The sequence below is a fragment of the Pezoporus occidentalis genome, unplaced genomic scaffold, assembly GCF_034315485.1.
Source record: "Pezoporus occidentalis ecotype Australia unplaced genomic scaffold, CSIRO_AGI_Poc_V1 ctg19, whole genome shotgun sequence".
Lineage (NCBI taxonomy): Eukaryota > Metazoa > Chordata > Aves > Psittaciformes > Psittacidae > Pezoporus > Pezoporus occidentalis.
This window is the reverse complement of record NW_026913748.1, coordinates 2,471,723-2,490,787: the sequence shown is the minus strand read 5'-3', so window position 1 is coordinate 2,490,787 and position 19,065 is coordinate 2,471,723. Positions and strand designations below refer to the sequence as shown.

General features: G+C 45.8%; 2 protein-coding genes across 2 annotated transcripts in view; both read right to left on the bottom strand.

Moving 5' to 3' along the window:
* Positions 1-1,172, bottom strand: part of AKR1D1 (aldo-keto reductase family 1 member D1) — a 35,718-nt gene extending 34,546 nt beyond the window's left edge. Inside the window, exon 1 of the mRNA XM_062616426.1 lies at positions 876-1,172. Coding sequence (XP_062472410.1) covers positions 876-968 — 93 coding nt within the window. The 5' untranslated portion in view covers positions 969-1,172. The remainder of the gene's footprint in view (positions 1-875) is intronic.
* The window catches only part of RAB19 (RAB19, member RAS oncogene family), a 327,487-nt gene that overhangs the window by 257,236 nt on the left and 51,186 nt on the right, over positions 1-19,065 (bottom strand). The window lies entirely within an intron of this gene.

The following is a 19,065-nucleotide window of genomic DNA, read 5'->3' as shown; positions in this document are numbered from 1 at the left end:
TCTTCAAACAAACAAACAAGAATTACTGAAAGAACAGGCGATTTAGGAGAGCAAAAGGCAGCAGCTAGTGAGTTGCCTTAGCGCTTCCAGGTGCGCAGAGGGAAGAAGCATCAGTCGTGCTTCCAGAGCCTCGGTGCAGCCGAATCAGCGATCCCAGTCAGATGGGATGGATGCCTGCCCGGGACACGCAACACCGAAGGATGTAGAATATTTGAGAGTGGTTTGGCCGCTGGCACTCAGCTACGGGAGCAGCAGGAATCAGGATGCAGGAATTTGGTCTTTGTTTCAGGAACATTCCTTGGAAAGTGTAGGGCCAACTGCAAGACGGTCCGAAACCCCTCATCTTATCAGCGCTCGGCCCAGGGAGGCAGTGGGACCGGTTTCCTCAGACACCGGGCTTCTCGGGACCGAGTGCTCTAAGCCTCCCTGCCAAGGAGCCGGCTTTCGCTGGGTACCCCATCCCTTCCCGGTGACTCCGGCGGCCCCGGGCTTGCACTGTCCCGACACCCAGCCCCCGGGGCCACGGCAGAGGGAATCCCGGACCCCCGCACCTCCTCCGCTGTGCTCACCGGCACGGAGCCGTGCGGCGGGGCTGGATGGTGAGCGCCACACCGCAACCTGGGCAGGAGTATTAGGGTTTTGGGTGTTTTTTCCCCCCACCTTTTCCTCCTCTGCGCGCCGCGCACCTCCCGTCCTGCTCACGGGAGCGCTCGGGCTCTAATTCTCCAAGCAGCAAAAGGAGAAATAGCCTGTCGGGGAGGAAAGGGAGGGTGGAACTGGCGGATAGCCCCCGTCGGGGGGTCTGCAGCCAGGGCGACCGCCACCTGCCCCAGCCGGAGGAGCGGAGCGGGGGGTCCCGGCGCCACCGGACTTACTTTCTGGGGGTCAGCATAGGTGCCCAGCCCCAACAGCGGGATGCTGTTCCCGTCGCTCAGGGGGACGCGGTGATTCTCGGCTGTAAGGTTCATGGTGCCGGCAGGTAGGGCCGCCCCTAGCCCGCGGCTGCCTCCGCAGGGGAGGGAGCCAACCGCGGCCCCTGCGCGCTGACACCCGCCGACCGGACCGACGGCGCCTCTGAAGGGGCTGAGATACGAACTGCCCGCTCCCTCCGGCGAGGAATGCCTTTTCGGGGGGCTGAGCCACGTGTGTCCGTGGCGGCCCTGCACCGCTCCCCGCCGCGCCCCGCCCCGCGCCCCGCCCCGCCGCGGCCACCGGTGGCCCCGCGCACCGCCCAGCGCACCGCCCCGGGGACCCCCGCTGCGACCCCCGCTGGGTTACCGCGGCCGAAGCGGGCCGATGGGCGTCCTGCGCTCCAAGGGCCCCAAGGGGTCTTGGCAGCTGCCGGCAGCCCTCTCGAGGCCTCCCTGCCCGGAGCTGCCCGTGGGGTGATGGCTGTGCCCTCCTCCCCTGGCTCCCGCAGCAGGGCACGGGCTTCCCAGGCTTTGGCGTTGCAGGTCTTGGAACTTTTCCCACGGAGGTGCAAACCCCTCTTTTAAATCCCCAAAGTCAGGGTTAGCAAGGACACTTTGTGTCCTCCGAGGAGAGTTTCCAAGTCTTTCCAAAGGCTACAGGCCACAGGCTGAAAACCCCTGCTGTAGGGGCAAGGAAGGAATGAAGAAAATCCTAGGCAGGAGACTGGTGAATAGCTCCTCTGCCTCACCTTGAATCCCAACTTACAGTGAACGGGCTCAAGTTCCTCACAGTCTGGTTCTGCTCTGCTGTGGAAAAAATGTATGTATTTCCTACCACTGATATCCCAGAAGGGGATAATGCCCTGTATGAAATTCAACCTAGGGATCTTGCTGTCCTTTCTGACCCTTGTAAAACCCTCAGGGCTGTGCCTTTACAGCACTCTGCAAAGATGGACCCTGTCCTGCGCCAGCTACTTTGCGCCCTGCAATGTTGTCTGTGCTGAGTTCTCCCCATCTGATTTTGAAGTATATGGTCTTACATGTCTTTCTAGATCAACCTGAAACGGAGCCCTCTGAGAGCATTACTCCTCAGCCGTAACAATGTCCTTTGCCTGATGGATTATTTTATCTCCTCTAATACTCTGCTGAGCTTTCTGTGCATGGTAAGAGTTCAGCAGCTTATGCAATTCCAAGAGGGGTTAATGGATCTGTTGTGATAAGTTATCTTTGCCAGGTTCTTGAAATCAATAGGTGTGTGCTAGTTTGCATCTGGGGAAAGGGTGAGTGGCTGCTAGGGCTGGGGACCTGCCTGGAGAACACCCTAACAATAGACCCTTTTAGTGTCACAGGGTAGATACCTCCAAGGGTCTCCAGTGAAGATGGAAACATTGCCACTTTTCCTGGTAGGAATGTCCCAAGCAGCTCACGGCAAAGTGCAAGCCCACTTGATCCCTGCCCCAAAATTACTTGGACATCCTGTAGGACAAGGGTAGCATGCCGTGGTGTAAAATGCTCCCTGGTAGGTGGGCTGAGTGTGACTGAGGCTTTCCTGACAGCCTGAGCTGTACCTGGACAACACAATGCAAAGAACTAGCTGTAAGGTGACTAGGTTCTCATCTCATGGGGTGAAGCTACAAGCTACAGCCTGGATGTAGCTACTGTGGGCAGCCTGGTCCTGCTAGACCCTGTCTGTGTGGTATTTTAAGTTGTGAGTACCTGTGGGTGCAGGTCTTTACATGTGACATGGAGGAATGTAGGGAACTTGATGACCCCCTTCATGCCTTCCTGTTGTTCTCCTGTAACTGGCTACCATTTTCTTGCTGCAGGAGAAGCTCTTACCTCCTCTCTCCATGCCAACCATGCCTAAGCACACTGTGTTTGTAGGAGGACAAGTCGATGCCTGCATGTGGAATAGACACAGAATGGAAAAGAACAGAGGAGCAAAAATATGGAGAAAGATGGAAATGAAGTGGGTAGAGAAGAGCCTGATGTGGCAGAGGGCATTCACAGACCTCCTCTTTTCCAGCCCCGTACTAACAGAGGTTCTGCTGATTCTTACCCATGAGCTCCCAAGTCAAGTCCTCCCAAGAACCCACTTTTCCATAATCCCTCTCAATCAGCAGCTTGCAGGGGGGTTATGGCACAGCTCACTCATTTGCTTCAGGCTCGGAGCACATCCAGCTTCCTCATGTGTTCTGGCATCAGAGCAATGCGTGCCCTGAGCTGTGTGTGATCCCAAGCTAAGCAAAGCACAACTGTATCTGCAGTGCCTGTCCTGTGCAAGTGAGCAAGTGTAAGGAGCCTCTCTGGCAGGAATACAGCAGTCTGACACATAATAGCCCTCAATAACAACTGGGAAAGAAGGATTGACGGACTTGCCATAATTCATATGAAAGGGAGCTTGGGCAGGAGAACAGCTCCTGCTTCTAGGAACACTTGGGCCAACAGGCCTGTCACCCGGTGAAGCAAGCCACCATCCACAGGAACCCCTGCACTGCCCAGGCACAAGCCCCCAGCACTTGGTGAGGTTGAGGTGGCAGACAGCTGTGAAGTAAGAGGCAAAAGCTACGTCTCTTCTAGGTTCATTGCTAGACTGGTCCTTATGAAATTCAGTCAATGTGCTTGTCAGAGAAATTTGAGAGAGGCAGACCATTTTACAAGTCCTTCCCCCACACCTGTGCCTTAACTGACAGCAAATAGCGTGAACACTTTTTACACATGCAATTTTTTAATTCCCATAGCGGCTCTAGCTCCCTACCCTACTGTTTTAATGCCTTTGCAGATTTTATATTAAACCCCAAAAGACACATAGGAAAAATGAATTTTCTTCCATTTACATCTGAGTTACTATCTCAAAATAGACTTATTTCATAGAAGCTAGAAATACTAGTGGGTTTTGAGCTGATGATGAGTACGCGTTAAAGAACAAAGGAAGATGAATAAAGCAGCCTGGAGCCTTTTGCATAAAATTCTTGTTAGTAACAATTTCTGCTAGCTGTTCAGGGGAGTACAGTTCTCAGTTTCAGAGCTTAAATGACTTAACCACACTTTTTACGAGGACACAGTATCTAGCAACTCCAACTGCAAAACAATGTGAGCTTCTAGAGGCTAAGCTTTGGCTGCTGGTTGTTGTTGATCAGCAACTATTCAGGAGCTTTTATAAAATGCAGATGTGATCCCAGTTCTCTCTCTAGGAAACAAAAACAATGAGGTTTCAGCCTGGCCTTACTAGGAAGTGATGAGAATTGCCATCCTATTGACACAAGTTCGCCGGCTCTAGCAAAGCCTGTAAAGCAAAGAACACCTTCAAAAGCAACTAAGGTAGGTTTGCAATCCCTGGATCAGTGGCGCTGAGTTTTATTGCTACATTAGTCATGCCAGACAAATAAAGAGTAGTGATTTGAAAAGCAGTGTCTAATACTTAAATGTTGTCGTGTCTCCACACACAAACAAAATAGACTAAAAAATACAAATAAAAGTTAGACATCAGTTTTTACAGGAAAAATAGACCAAACATCTGAGGTTTCTTGCTGTTAAAAGCTGCAGAAATCTCAGGTAAAGAAAGTACTTAATGGCCTCCTTACCAGAACAAAACTAGTCAGCAATCTTTTAAAGTCAAGAGGTCACCCTTTTACTCATTTTATCTCAAATTGCTGAGTATCCTGCAAACAGGAGGAAATGTGTGAGCCCTTTAAATTTAGCCTTCCCAGTTCTGGGAGGATAAAAAATGGGAATGAGAAAGAATTGTTGATTGAGAAGGGCTGGCCTTGTCATCTTCTAGGTTTCATCTTTTCTCTGAGATTTGTGAGTTGCTCCCCCCTTTTTTTTATTATATTTTGAGCAATCTGTTGTTTCAGACAAGGGAAGATGTTAAAAACAGTATTCTTCTCGATCTTCTAAGTCCAGGTGTCTTTATACATACATTGCAGACTCGATCAGTGAGATTCTAGAGGTGGGTGACCTGTAGTGCCTAAAAATCAACTTTTTAGAGAAAGAAAATAGGAAGTACTTTTGTAATACATGTAGTTATTAGATAAAAAATTCCTATACTCTTTCAATTTTTTCTATGAGCCATGCTCCACTCTAAGCGTAATTATCTGCTAGAATGCATGCTCTGCATGTGTTTTCAGTTAAAATTTCTTAAAACATGGTCTTAAAGTCTGCATATTTTCATCCTAGTTCTTTAATGACTCACATAAACTTGCACGTGTCCATTGTGCATGTGGAATATTATTTATAATATATATTTTCAACTATTTAGCTTAGAGATTTTGGTAACATGCATCATGACTAGTATTTCTTTTCCTTTTTCACCATGAAATATGATAAACTAATACATATCTAGAGAAACTGCTACTTTCACTTTTTAACTCTAAGAAATAAGGTCTATGTAGTGTCTTGTAGGGATACTATGCACGAAGGGGGGGGGGGGGGGGTTTAATTTCCTGCTACTTTGTTCAGTGTGGCAACAAATTATATAAACTGAACTGGAGAACACTTCCCTAGGGAAAAAAAATGTAGCATCTTTTACTCTTCATTTGCAAATGTGAACATCATCACGTATGATATGATACAGTTCTCAGGACACCCAGTTAGATGAGCGGTACCCTATACCACCCGCATGATTCCCTTCCTTAGTGGCCCAGGAGTTTCTCATATGGAAGCATTTGTAATGGTTTCCCTTTGATCATGCTTGTTGCTCAATGAGGCTGATCACAGCCAGGATAACACCTGGGCTTCATTGGAAAGTGTGATATAACAGGCCTTCTTAGCAGTTTGTATGCAAACTTCTTTCCCTAGCTCTCACTGGTTCATGTAAACTACTTGGCAAACCATGAAACACTTCAGTGATGTGCTCGTGTTTATTTAGATAATTTATATCTCTGGTAAGGACTTGTTCTTGGTAAGTCCTTCTTTGAAGGCCCAAAGTTTGCTTTCTAATTGTATCTGAGTTGGGTGGTAATGGGAGTATAATATGTGTGCACTTTTGGTGAAACCCTTCACTGCAAGACCCACAAAGTAGTACTTGACCTCCAAAGATCTCATCTCTCCCCACTTTCCCAGCACTAGTACAGCATTTCTGCTGGATCCTTAAGGAGAACATGAGGACATGGAGAAAATGTGCCTACCAGTTGTGCCTGTGGACAGAATTAGGAAAATACTTGATAGCTAGTTCATTTATCCCTTCTGCTCTGTGGCTACAGCTGTGATAAAAGGGAAATTCCTAGGTATCCTTGATGCTGTTCCATTGCTCCTAGTAACACTGGAAAAGTCAGGCCACTGCTGGGCTGTGATTGCTCCTGGGGTACAGGAGGAATGCCAGTAGCTGCTCCGGATTATCTTCCCACCGCTTCCAGCAGCCGCAGAGCTGCGCTTGCACAGCGGTGAGGCACAGGGGCTTTCCCACGGCTTGGGCTGGCCTGGCAATGGCCATCCTGGTCCATCCTTGTCCTTGTGCCACGTGGGAGCAGGCACAGAGCCTGGGGCTGCAGCATCACGTTGAACACATGTTGCCACAGCCCTTGTGCCAGGTTCTGTGGGGTGCCATAGGGTGCTCTTCCAGGACGGGTGATTGTTCAAACAGCAAGCATCCGCTCAGCGGTTTAACACCTTTTTCAGTAGCCAAATGTGTCTGTGGTGATGTTGTGTCAGAGAGGGCAGCCATGCAGGAGAGCTCCACAGCTGAGCAAGAAGAGAGGAAGCAAAATCTCACACAGAGCCAAAATTAGCAAGGCTGTTTTTACACCACCGCTGTGTTTCCTATGGCACAACAGGAGTGTGGCTGGCGCTAGCAGCACAGCCTCTAAAATGTGCCCTCTTTCTCTATGGGGTCCCCTTCAGGTGCTGAGTTATTCTGTTAGCTCCAGGGAGTGCTACTGATGGGCTGAAAAGCCATGTAGCTTGTAGCCAGTAGCTGTTGGGAGAGCAAAGAGAGATGTTGTGTTTGAAAAAGCAATGCTCCTAATCCTTTGGAAAGGTAATCCTCCAGTCTTCTACCAGCATTATTTACATAGGCACTGTCTAAAGAGCCCGCTGCCTTGTAGGCACTGTCCTCACACTTGAGTTTGGTGTTAGCAGGGCTTGCAGTGAATCAAGCCAGAAGCCAGCTTATTTTTTCCCCTCAGTTATCATTTTCTTCTAGCAACAGTGTCTCAGTTTCTGCTTCAGACTGTCTCTGCTGTGGCACATGCAGGACCCTGGAGCTGATGAGCACAGTCTCTCAGATCACTGGGCAAAGACCAGTAGCTGCATGGTGGCCTCTGGATTCCCCAGATACCAACCCTTGTCATGTGGGGAGGCATTAACCTTTGGCCCTGAGTAAGTGTCCTCATATTTCACCCCAGTTAGCCTAGCCTGCTGTTTGATCCTGTCCAATATAAAGCCCTTTCCTTTGGCATCCTGCAAGTTTAAGCCCCGTCTTGATTGGTGCTGGTGGAAAATACCCTGTGCATTGCACCTAGCTCTGAGCAGGCAGTGGTAGAAGGGGCATAGAGAAGTGTTCGCAGCCCTTCTCACTTAGAGAGGCCATGGGGCTGAAGGAGCGGTGGTGGCTCCCTCTGTGCCTCCTCTCTTCCTCTCTCAGGAAGGATAGCCACCATGGGGAGTTGCTGATACTGCCTGGGTCACATGACTAGGGTGTTTTGGGAGTTTGGGTGTTGTGTTTTTTAACTCCTGATTCAGTGGGAGGGACTCACTGAAGGAGCCATGCCCTAGTGTGAGTCCCTTACTTCAAACCAGGCTCTTGGACAGAGGAAGACACATCACCACATCTCAGCACGTTCCAAAATGGTGAGATTTCTCTTGTCTCCTTTTAATACAGAGCTTGGTCAGAGGCTTACCTCAGTACACCACTGCTCTTCCAGCCGTATCCCATGTGTACCCTCACACAGCTCCCTTGGGTCCACCGCAGGGCTCTGCAGGAAATCTTAGTTCAGCTCTGATAAGCAATCATGTTACCTCCTTTTGCTGGATAAACAGCTGTTTTCTGTGTTACCTGCCTTAAGAGCCTCATTGACACCTTGTTTCTTTCCTTGCCTCCAGCAACAAGCAGACACATGTAATTGCAATAAGGCCTCCTGCTTCTTTCCCTTCTCTTTTACTATGTACATGGTTTCTTCCCTTTCTCTTTTACTTTACAAAAAGCAAAACAGGCTTGGAAATGAGGGTCCCAAAGCCTCCAGTTCCTGTTGATTGCAGCACTTCCAGCTTCAAGTCCATACCAGGGAGGCTCTTCCTTTGAAGTACATCTCACCGGGGCCAGAGCCAAGGCCAAGAGGAGGAAACTATTAGCTTATAAAGAGAGCCCTGCAGGTAAAGTCCAGCAGCCTGCTGGTTTCTTTGTTGAAGGTATTTCCCGTGCATGCTTTGAAACCAGAAGGTATTGTGGGTTTTGCTGGTGCCTCCTGCTACTGATCAATGCTCTCTGCATGCCAGAATAGGGATTTTAGAACAGTAGGCATTAAAGCATCCCACTGATGCATTTTAGCCTAGTTCCATGATTTTTCAAGTGTGCCAGAGTGCTTTGAAAGGCCTGATAGGCTCGGTTTTGCATGGGTTAGTCCTTTTCCTGGAACTGGCATGCCAGAAGGGGACCATCTCGGCATTTGGGGAGGTACAGAGTAGCACTGCCAAAGAGTGCAAAGTCCCACTTGAGTGTCCCATTTGTGTTTTGTGAACAGAGGCTGGCAGGACTAGCAGCTGCGTACTCTTCATTCCATGTTTAGTAGCCAGGTGCTGCACACTGACCACAATGCGTTTTTTCCCCTCAGTACCCTTGCCATTCCTCTTGTCTGCTTCACAGCAGAGGTAAAAAAAAACTGGTTTTCCCTCATCTGCTTTTCTTTTACCACATTGCCACTGAATTTCTGAAGTTCACATGTACGTTGGTAGATTGGGAAATCTCCTGATGTATTGTGAAACATGCTTATCATATTCTGCCAAGCTCTACCAGCCTGTCTTCCATACCACCTTGCCTATTTGAAGTTCATTGTCAGGTTTATTCAAGCTTATGGCCAAATAGCTGCCCTTTGGGAAAGGCCCATCCTTCTGCCCTACCAGTTTCCCATGCTCTTGTCATCTTGTACAATGGGGCAGCATGATGTTAAACATCCTCTCTTTGGGGTGTTGCAAAGCATCTCTGCATATCAAATGGTAGCGATCCAATTTGGGATTAGGAAATGGAAGCAGATGAACAATTCCTTGTTTGCATAAGACTGGAAAAACAGTTGGGCAGAGCAGGGACTAGAACTCAGAATAAGTCACGGGGCTGCCTGTCATAACAAGAAAGGGGAGCTTGCAGTAACTTCTTTTTTTCTGGGATGATTTCTTAAATCTTCTGTAATTAGTTTAGTAAACAGTAATAGGTGGGAGAGAAGGACAAAGTGTTCTCTTCCAGCTTTCCGTAAGTAACTTGGTATCTAACATAGCCACAAGGGATTAATGGTGGCTGTAGGGTAGGATTGTACCATGAAACTTTAATGAAATGTTTTAAAACCAATTAAAGAGACATTGCCAATTTGAGCTCTCTAAAATTTTGCAGGTTTTCTTGTTGTCAAAGCATCTTTGAAGTGCTATATCCTGAAATTTCAACTAGTTAAAAGGAAAGCTATGTATGCTCAGCTGATGCTGACCCTATACTGTGATAGGTAACAATTCAACTAGTTATGAATAGTATTGTTGTGGGAGACAACAAAGAAAAAGCTCCAAAGTGGAAAATGATTTTTCTTAGCTTCCTTGATTTACAGCAGTATTTTGAATTTTATTTGTAGCCTCAGTTACTGACATTTTAGACAGAAGGGCTTGGGTTCTCCCTCACCAACCAAGTTGATGATGTCTCTTTCATATAGCCCTTCCTGAAAACTATCAAGTCTTCAAACTGAGAAATGAGAAAATCCTTTAATGAGCATAATAATAATTATCAGATAACCTGTATGTCTGTATTTCATGAAAATTTGCTTTTATAAAAAGCCAGGCTGCCATTTCATGTATATTGTTCTGTTATTGAAGACAAGGGTGAAAATGTCCTTTCTTTTTTTCCATGAAGAGTATTCAGCCTGGATTTTCAATGGCCAAGCAGCCCTGTGAGATGAAAAGTCTCTGCAGGGCTCAGTGTTTAGGATAAAAAAGAGACAAGTGGATGTAGATGGAGTCACAGTTGGCTTTTGTAGCACCGTTAGCTACATCACTGTAGCAGCATGAGAGCTATGCAGAGGAACTACATGGAATTATTAATGCTGGACATAGGATTTGCCTTGAGTTTCTTGCAGCACAGGGCAAGAGACAGAGAGTGAATAAAAGGCTGGGGGTTGCCAGAGCCCTGTGCTCTGCTTATCTTCCTAAGGTGCAAATGTGTCCTTTGGGATATAAACTTGGAAATAAAATAAATACCCCTGAGGTTACAGTGTCCGCTAAGAGTAGAATAAGATAAGGTAAGGAACAGCTTTTTAGACTAGATTAACATTGTGGTGACATTTTCCTTCATGTTTTGATTTTGCACCAGAAATTACTTTTGTTGGGATCAATCAAAATGAAGAGTGCTCATGCTCTTTTAACTGTCTCTTTTTCTCTCCAGGAAGCAGTTGATTTAATCCACACTTTATCCCTTGCTTATGCTTGCTCCTTGAGAGATCCACCCATATCTCTTTACTTTTAAATTCCTTTTCAGTTGTTAATGTGATTAAAACTCCAGGATTCTTGCTTTGTAGAAAAGAGCCTGTCAGGGCACCTCTCAGGCTTCTGTAGCATCTTTTGAAGGTTAAAAGCATCTCCTTGGTACTTAGAGTCCCTTGGAGATGGTCTACCCCTGTCTGTGAAAGGATCACATTCCTGGTGATCTCTTGCATACTTGCAGGGCTGGTGTGTTGCTGCAGGGAGCCCAGCAAGGCTGAGGGTGAGGGAGCCTTGGCACGCTGTCACTGCTTGGTCTCACAGCTCATTGTTCACCTGCAGCTGGGACCCAACAGACCTATTTTTTGTCTCTGTTTTGTATAACTCCTTGTCGACATAGCACTTCATCAGATGTGACTAACACTCATGGTTTTTCTGTGCTCTTTCCCCTGAGGAAGGTGGGGGGACTGGTGTGGGCAGCTCAGTATTTCTGCTTTGGTCTGGTTATTTTAGAAACAAACTTAAAAACATATGTTCATTTCAGTTCATTTATGTGACAGAGACAAGGTCGAGGAGGTAGGCCTGGGAAGTGGGGCTGAAACCTCCCTCAGAGCTGGGCTGTGTTTGGGGATCCTGTTACATGGACTTGATTGCAGGCTGGTATTTAAATTCACTGTAGTCTGACCCATCATTGTCATTAAAGGTCCCTTTCTTCTCAAAATCTCTTAATATTTTTTTTCCTCTCCTTTGTTCCCTTTCTTAATCTGTTGTTCCTCTTAGGATGATTTCTTTTTTGGAAATAACTTCTGTTCAGCAGAAATCATCATATATACTGTAGAAACACATTTGTACAAATACCGGTTGTCCTAATTTTCTCCTTGTACAGATCTTTGTAGTGATGTATGTTGTGATCCTGCTCTACAGTTCTATCTAAATTTTCACCTCTTTCAAGGCAATGTGTACCTCTGAAATACAGACATGTTAATAACGCAACAGATGGGGTTGGCAGGAAATGGTGATTGAAGCATTCCTCATGAAGAAGTTGGGATTGGCATGTCTGGTTTTCATTCTTCATCAAAGCAAAAGGAGGGGTTTACAAATGATGGTGGGAAGAAACCTGAGGAGGGGAGATTTTGGGAGATAAAGCCCTGCCTGGTGGGGAGGGAGCGAAAGAGGCAACCTGCTTCAAGTCACAGCTTGGTAGACCTGGATGTAAACCCAAAGAAACCCCTGCCTCAGTGAGCTCACTGTCTGGGGCTGCTCCCCTCTTGACCTATATTTGAAGATTTAGGAAGTAAAAAGGAAAATAAGAAAACAAATGGAGATAAACTTAATCATGAGAGGAGAGCACCTGTGTGCGATGCTGGAGACAGAAGTTCAGGCCTTTGATGAAATGTGTTGCAAAAAGGAATTAAGCTTCCTGCTTCATGTTCTCCTTCAGCGCTGTGATTCCTGTGGCTGCCAGGGCTCATCCTGCTTCTCACCAGCCAGACCTTCCCTGCGGCTGGGAACTTGCAGCAACTAGAGTGTTTCTTATGGGAAAACATTGCCATAAATTGCTTCCCATCATATCTAGGAATGCAAACAGGGTTTGATGAAGACAGCTGTCATTTGGTTATAACTCTATGCAGCATCTTATGGTCTTTTGTGAAAATATAATTGAAAATATGAATTAAATAAATAAATAAAAAAGGCAAACTAAGATTTTCTGAAGGGTTTTTGTAAAATCTGGCACTTTGTTACTGTGGTGATGTTATGGAAATGTGAGGGCCAGGGACAGTCTAAGTTTTTCATATAGAAGAGAAGGCTCCATGGAGACCTCCATGGCAGCTTTCCAGTATCTGAAAGGGACCTACAAGGATGCCAGAGAGGGACTCTTCACCAGGCACTGTAGTGGTAGGAAAAGGGGTAATGGGTTCTAACTTACACAGGGGAAGTTCAGGTTAGATATAAGGAAGAAGTTCTTTATTGTGAGGGTGGTGAGGCACTGGAATGGGTTGCCCAGGGAAATTGTGAATGCTCCATCCCTAGCGGTGTTCAAGGCCAGGCTGGATGGAACCTTGGGTGACATAGTCTAGAGTGAGGCATCCCTACCCATTGCAGGAGGGCCGGAATTAGATGACCTTAAGGTCCTTTCCAACCTTAACTATTCTGTGATTCTATGTTTGTAAAAAAACCTGAGATTTTTGATAGGAGCATGTAGTTTTGAGCATTCTCTTTTGCTCTTCCTCCTAGTGATATTGGTGGGGATTTAGTTGTTAATTTTAATGGGAACAGGATCCCATGTATAAGCCATGATCAGCCCTCGACTAACCGAAAACTGGAAAACATCTACTCAACCATTTCTGAAATGTCTGGATCTAAGTAAAAGGGGTCAGAAGCCTGTTTGTTGCTCAGAGAGTGTATTTGCCACAGTGGACTAATAAATTTTCTCAGAATCCATTTCTTTAAAAAAGTTACTTCAATAAGAGGTCAGTCTCATTTGTAAACAAAGCTGTCTGAGTTTAACATTAATGGAAAGCATCAGGGGCTTTTTTTTTTTTCCCCTGTGGCTGTGTGCCGGTACAGTTGCTTTTCAAAAAACTTAATGAACGTGATTCTATTTTATTAGAAAAATAAACAGAAAACATATGCCAGGCAGCAGCTTCAAAAGGCCCTTGATGCCATATCAGTGTTAGAGCTGTGGAAGAGCCTTCTAATGAAATGAAAAAGCAGGCAAGTTGTTTTCAGGCTGAAGCTCTGGCCAGCTTAGTGAAAGATTTATGAGCCTTTTGGGGAGTCTCCGCTTCATTTAATAAACATACACTGATTTTTTTTTTTTTTTGCTGCTTCTTTGAAACCAGGTGAAAATCAGTAGTTTGAGGATTTAAACCAAACAAAAAAGAGGGGAAAGGGGCACTCCTGAGATGAGAAATATTGTACAGACACCTGCATAAAACAGAGAAGCTGCTGGCAGAAATATTGTGCAGAAGGCAAGGGGAGCAGTGACCTCCCAGACTTTTGGTTAGTGACATCCCACTCACTTTCCCCTTACCCTGTGGCTGATGTGGGCAGCACCATATAGTGATGTTCACATTATGTGCCCAAACCAGAAGTCTATCAGTTGTGCAAGCCCCTGAAACACCATGGGAGTGACTGGCCCTGTGTAGGGACCCAGGCTACATGAGCTTGGCAGCCACAGGAATGGGGTTACCTCCCAGCTATCCCTAACTGTTTTGCCATTGCAATGCCATGTTTAGTATGGGCTAATATCTTGCTTTTTGGGCAGGACCTGTAGCTGGGGTGTCATCATTTAAGGCTAGCATGTATAACTGTGTCTGAAGTGCTTCACATCCAGCACTCTGTGCCTCCTCCTAGGAAGTGTGGCTTGTACACGGCACTATTTTACCAGAACAATGCTTCTTAGATGCTGCCGTAACCAGAGATACCCTGACCTTACTGTCACATGGTGGCCATTTCTTATGCCAAAACAAAGAGGTAAGAAAATAGAAACGAAAACGATAGAACAATCACTACTTACGTATTTGCATTTCTTTCTCCCGAGCCTGTAAATAATCTAGGTCATGGCAATGTTTCTGTTTGGGATTTCAGCTTTGTTTCTGCTTGGTTACTGGCTTTGAAGAGGCTTAGAGGTTATATTTGCTTTTTCAAAGGAGAGGGAATAAAGATAAGAGGAGATTGATTGAGGCTGTAGTGGGGCCAGCGAAGCTCCAGCACACAGAAGACCAGTTGGGAGCACTGGCTCACTCTTCACGTGTGCTTAGGGAAGCAGCCAGGTTCCCAGGCAGGATGGACAGCTAGCAGGGAAGAAAAGGAAAACACAGAAATGTACTCTGCAGTCACATGGCCAGGTTTTCCTTGGGCTGACCTTCCACCCCCTGTTCCCATCACCTTCCCTTACACAAGGCTGTCTCTCCAGGCTTGTGTAAAAAAAGAGCTACACCCTTTTAATTAAAGCGGTATGTTTAAGTAGGTTTCCAGTAAACTGGTGCGGGTGCCTCGACTCTTAGTTCACTGTGAAGGCTTTTCTTTCTTTCTTTTTTAAATAATTGACTTTTCAAATATTTCCCCTTAGGTAAGTCAATTAAGAGCAGACTGCAGTTAATACATTTTCACACCTCCTCAAAGAAGTGTGTGTTGTGGTGTTTAAACTTGTACAAAATCATGCCGAACAAAGCTTGAAAAGCTTTAGTTCCTTCCGAGAAAGGTGAAGAGGAACAGATTTCTCTTGTACCAGGTCTTCTGAACCTGGTTTTGCAGAGTGATCTCCAGGCAATCTCTGCTGTGTCTCACTGTATGCAGGCTTCTTCCTGTTACATCAGTGTGTGCTCCCTTATAGGAGCTCCCAAGGCTTTAGCCTGTGACCTCTTGTGACAAATGCACGTTTCTCTGCAGTGAAACACAAGGATGGGAGCATGGAAATTTTTGACATTAGAAATTCCATTTCAGTTTTTGAACTTTAGAAATGTATTTCTATCAAGTAGGTAAGAGACTGACTGCCAAGGGCAAATGAAAATCACTGGAATGTTACCTTGTATGGGAGGGTGGCTTCTTGTGTGTCCCACCAGACGAAGTAGCTCAAAAGCTCTTCTGGAATCCCCTGCCAAAGGGACACAACTTTCATAACAGCTGCCTTTTAGCTATAAGGGACCTTATTTCTCTAAGAAGCAAAGCCCTTTTCTTCCCTGCTCTGTCTTTGAACCAAAAAGCATGAAAGCTAAATGAAGCCATATGACTTCTTGAGTTTTGTGATACGCATGGATGGTTTTGTCCGTATTGTTCGCACAAAGTGCCCAGATCAGTGGAGGGACTTGTGCATGCAGCGCATCCCCTCTGAATTGTCCCACAGTGGCCCACTCCACTGGACCACCTCGATGGGTGAATGAACAACAGCCGTTCATTAACATGGAACAGAGATCCGGTGCTGGCCATAGGAAGTAAAAGCCCTAGAGCACACTGCAGTAGCCTTGTTCTCCCTTTACAAAGCTGCTCTCTGTTTAACTACAGTATCGACCCTTACGGGTTTACAAATGCCCTGCGTTAGGGTTTGCACACTGTGTTATATGAGGCTGCTGTTAAAAAGCAACTGAACAAAATCTGCTTGTGGTAAGTTACTGTTTTATTGGAAGTGAGTTTAATCAGGAAAAAAATGATTGGGGTGATTATGCCTACCTGTAGCTCTGGAAGGAGCAGAATGCTCAGGCACTGAGGTGGTAGCTTCACCAGTGACTCTGGAGGAGATGGATTATTTGCAAAATCTCAGTCTGATGCGGCTGTCCCAGGACATGGCCTGCTCTGAAGATACAATCCTTTATGTTTAATAAGGTGTTAAAGCAGAACTTGAACTGTTCATTCACATTCCCCTGTTCTGGATCATTTCATTGACCATCTGGTGCCTTTTTTTTTCTTTTTTTTTTAAGATGCTTTTGCATCCTGAACATTACTTTCTGCTTACCCTTTGGGCCCCAGTTTGGCAGAGTGCCTGGGAATGTGATTGGTGTCCTGTCCATTCCTAACTTAGCAAAACACTGAAGACGGTGCATAATGATAAGCTGTTGTGTTTCCGCTCCCACCTCACCGGGAGAGCCTCATCCTACCAGCTGCTAGAACAGCCTTTGGGTAGAAGGTGGGAGAAGGATGTGAGAGTTTGTACTAACAGAGCTTTTATTCCCAGGATGATTATTAACACTTGTTTTGGTGGCTTGCTCAGATTTGCACACTTGAGCAGTGATAGCAGCCTGGCATCAAAGGAGAGAGAACTGCTCACAGAAAAAAATAATTCCGTTCATGGGTCCAAGCAGAGTCACTCTCTGACACCGAAAGCTGAAAGATTTTCCAGCTGAGCTTCTGTTCCTGCTGAGTCTTAGTGCTACAATTACAAATATAGCTCGGTTTTGTGGTGTGAAAATTCAGTTTATTTGCTTAACTGGAGGAAAAGCAACAACTGTACCCAATCTAACTGACCGGAGTGAAAGGCCATATTTTAACCTGAAGAAGAGCTAGCGGCCACAAAGAATGTCTGCTGTAAAGTGAAACCCAATAAATGGCACTGAACAAACACTGAATTGCATGTATTTTTAGTATGTCTGTGTGTGAATGGATGGGATTGAGAGAAGGAGAGGAAGGACAGATGTGATGCCAACTGTATTCAGTTTAGGAGTGAATGCAGTGGAGGCTGTAGTTGCAGACTGATTTAGGTGGTGGTTTAAGTCCGTTGAAGGAACCTACTGTAAATGGCTGTGGATGCATGTTTCTCACATGGGGCAGCATCCCTGCCATCACTGCCATGCTGAGGGCATATTCAGCCAGCAAAGCTGTGCCACATCCAAGCGGCACCGACTGAGGCAGCAGAGTCCAATCCCACCAGCACAGCTGCATCTCCCATCCAAAATATGCCAGGAGACATATTTTGGTGAAGCGGTGTAGTTGGGTTGATTCCCATGCTCTCAACAGGCCTTGTTGTGTCAGCACAACACTGCTGTGTAAATTAACTAATAAGCTAAACCAGCTACCTGTTTTAAGTTTATTTTGTTTAAGTGGAGTTTTACAATGGTGTAAGTACATTGCTTTTAACCTGAATCTTTAAATCGTACTTCTCTGGATATCTTTTGCTTTGTAATGTTGATGAAGTTCTTACTCAATTTATTTAGCCAACGTATTTTGGCTAATACTGTGTTGTCCTCTGCTCCAGGCAGCCTCTGTTTCAGGTGCTACCACAGCTTTACTAGGAAGCAAGCCAGAATTTTTCTGGTCATCAAAGTGAATTTGCATTTGTTCACTGGTGTTCTTCTTCCCTTATCTCTGTTTGTATTACGTTAGCATCCAGGGTGTTCCTGCACTTGTTCCATGTTAGTATGGTGCCCAAAAGATGACACCTCCGTGAGTGTGTGGCCTGTGTGTGGGACAAAAGCCTCAGACAGGGTGGCTAGAGATTGCCATAAAGACCTCAATGTTGAGTTTTGTTGTCCTAAGCAAAATTCCTGCTGTAAGTCTTCTTATATGCTGAAATAAGGAATCCATGTGAAAATGTCTTCACTCCGTGTATGTTTATTATCAAAGTCCTTCAGCTTTTGTTTGACTATTTTGATGTGTCCAGTTTCTTATCTGATGCTTTCTGGTTATCTTTCTAATTCAGGGACAAAGTCTAAAGAAAGATTGGCATCTACTTGTGGAGGTGGAGTTAGCAGAGAAATGGGTTAGCTCTGCCCCCTTTTTGATCAGAAAGTTGTTCTTGTGAAATAACACCAGCTGAGGTCTGAAAGAGAAAGGATTCCTGCATCTTCTGCAACTGCTATTGTCACAGTCCCCAGAAGGAATATATCTCATTTCAAATTAGAAGGGCAAGACTGCTCCTGCTGCAGAGCTGTGGTACAGCAGGTAATGGGGCTAGGGGGCATGTTCAGAAGGAGAATCAACTGCAGGCAAAAAGCAGCGGGATGCTTTCATGACCTGACCCCAAGAATGCCCAGGATTCAAGGTCCCACATTCCAGGCACTCCACTCCATTGTTTCATCATCCACACTGCTGGAAAACTGGCCCTCAAGCTTCACTTGGATCTCCCTTCTTGTGATTTAAAGGCTATTGCTTTTTGCCCTCACCCCCAAAACTCCAATGTGTATACTTTACGCATGTTCTGCCTGTTTTAAAATAGAGCATTTGTATATCCAAGAGAATACAGAAGACAAGAAAATCAGCTCATGCCTTGGAATATACTTAGAGGCCTCTTTGGCTGAACAGGGGCTTGACTGGAAGACAGAAAACTCTGCTGTCATCATACCAGTATAGTTTTAAGCACCTAAGGGTGTTCTGGCTGATAATATTCGGTGGCGATGCTTGGATACCATGAAAGGAATATGAGAAGGTTTATTACAAAGAACTTGTGTTTTCTTTGTATGCACTTGTGATCTGCCATCTGGCAGGAGCAGGAACAGTAGTAATTCTCCAACCTTATTCAGGTTAGGGTGAGCAACCATTGGTGCATACCAGAGTCAATGGTGTAATACCTGAGCACAGCAAGACAGCAGGTGATCTTGTGGCGGTTATTAATGGGATATTTGTAATTGTGCCCAGGTAATTAGCATGATGAGTTATTCACTATACTCCTTGTCGGTAGAGAGAACGTTGCATTTATATTAATGAGGGGGGAAAACGAATAGGGCAGGGGTTAATGATGGTTGCTTTAAGTGGAGACCAGAAAGAAAATCCTCCCTGGGGTCATTTACTCTGTTCTGCTGACACCCTGCTAGGGCAGAACTTACCTTGACTTTCAACTGCTCCTCCTACTCTAGCTTGAAATGCCTGAAATGATGGTGTCATTCTCATGGAGCTGGCGTAAGGCGAGTGTCAGTCTCAGAAGATGAACACAGTTCTCAAACAAGCAAATCTCCTTGGGAGCCAGGTTAACATCTTTCTAAGTACCTAAACAACCCACATAAAGTGGCCGTGCAACAGCTGATTTTTCCATGTTCCACCAAGGCTGCAGGAAAAGCAGTGCTTTCGAACAGTCACCCACAGCCATCACTTTGATTTTTGAAAATTCAGTAGAAAC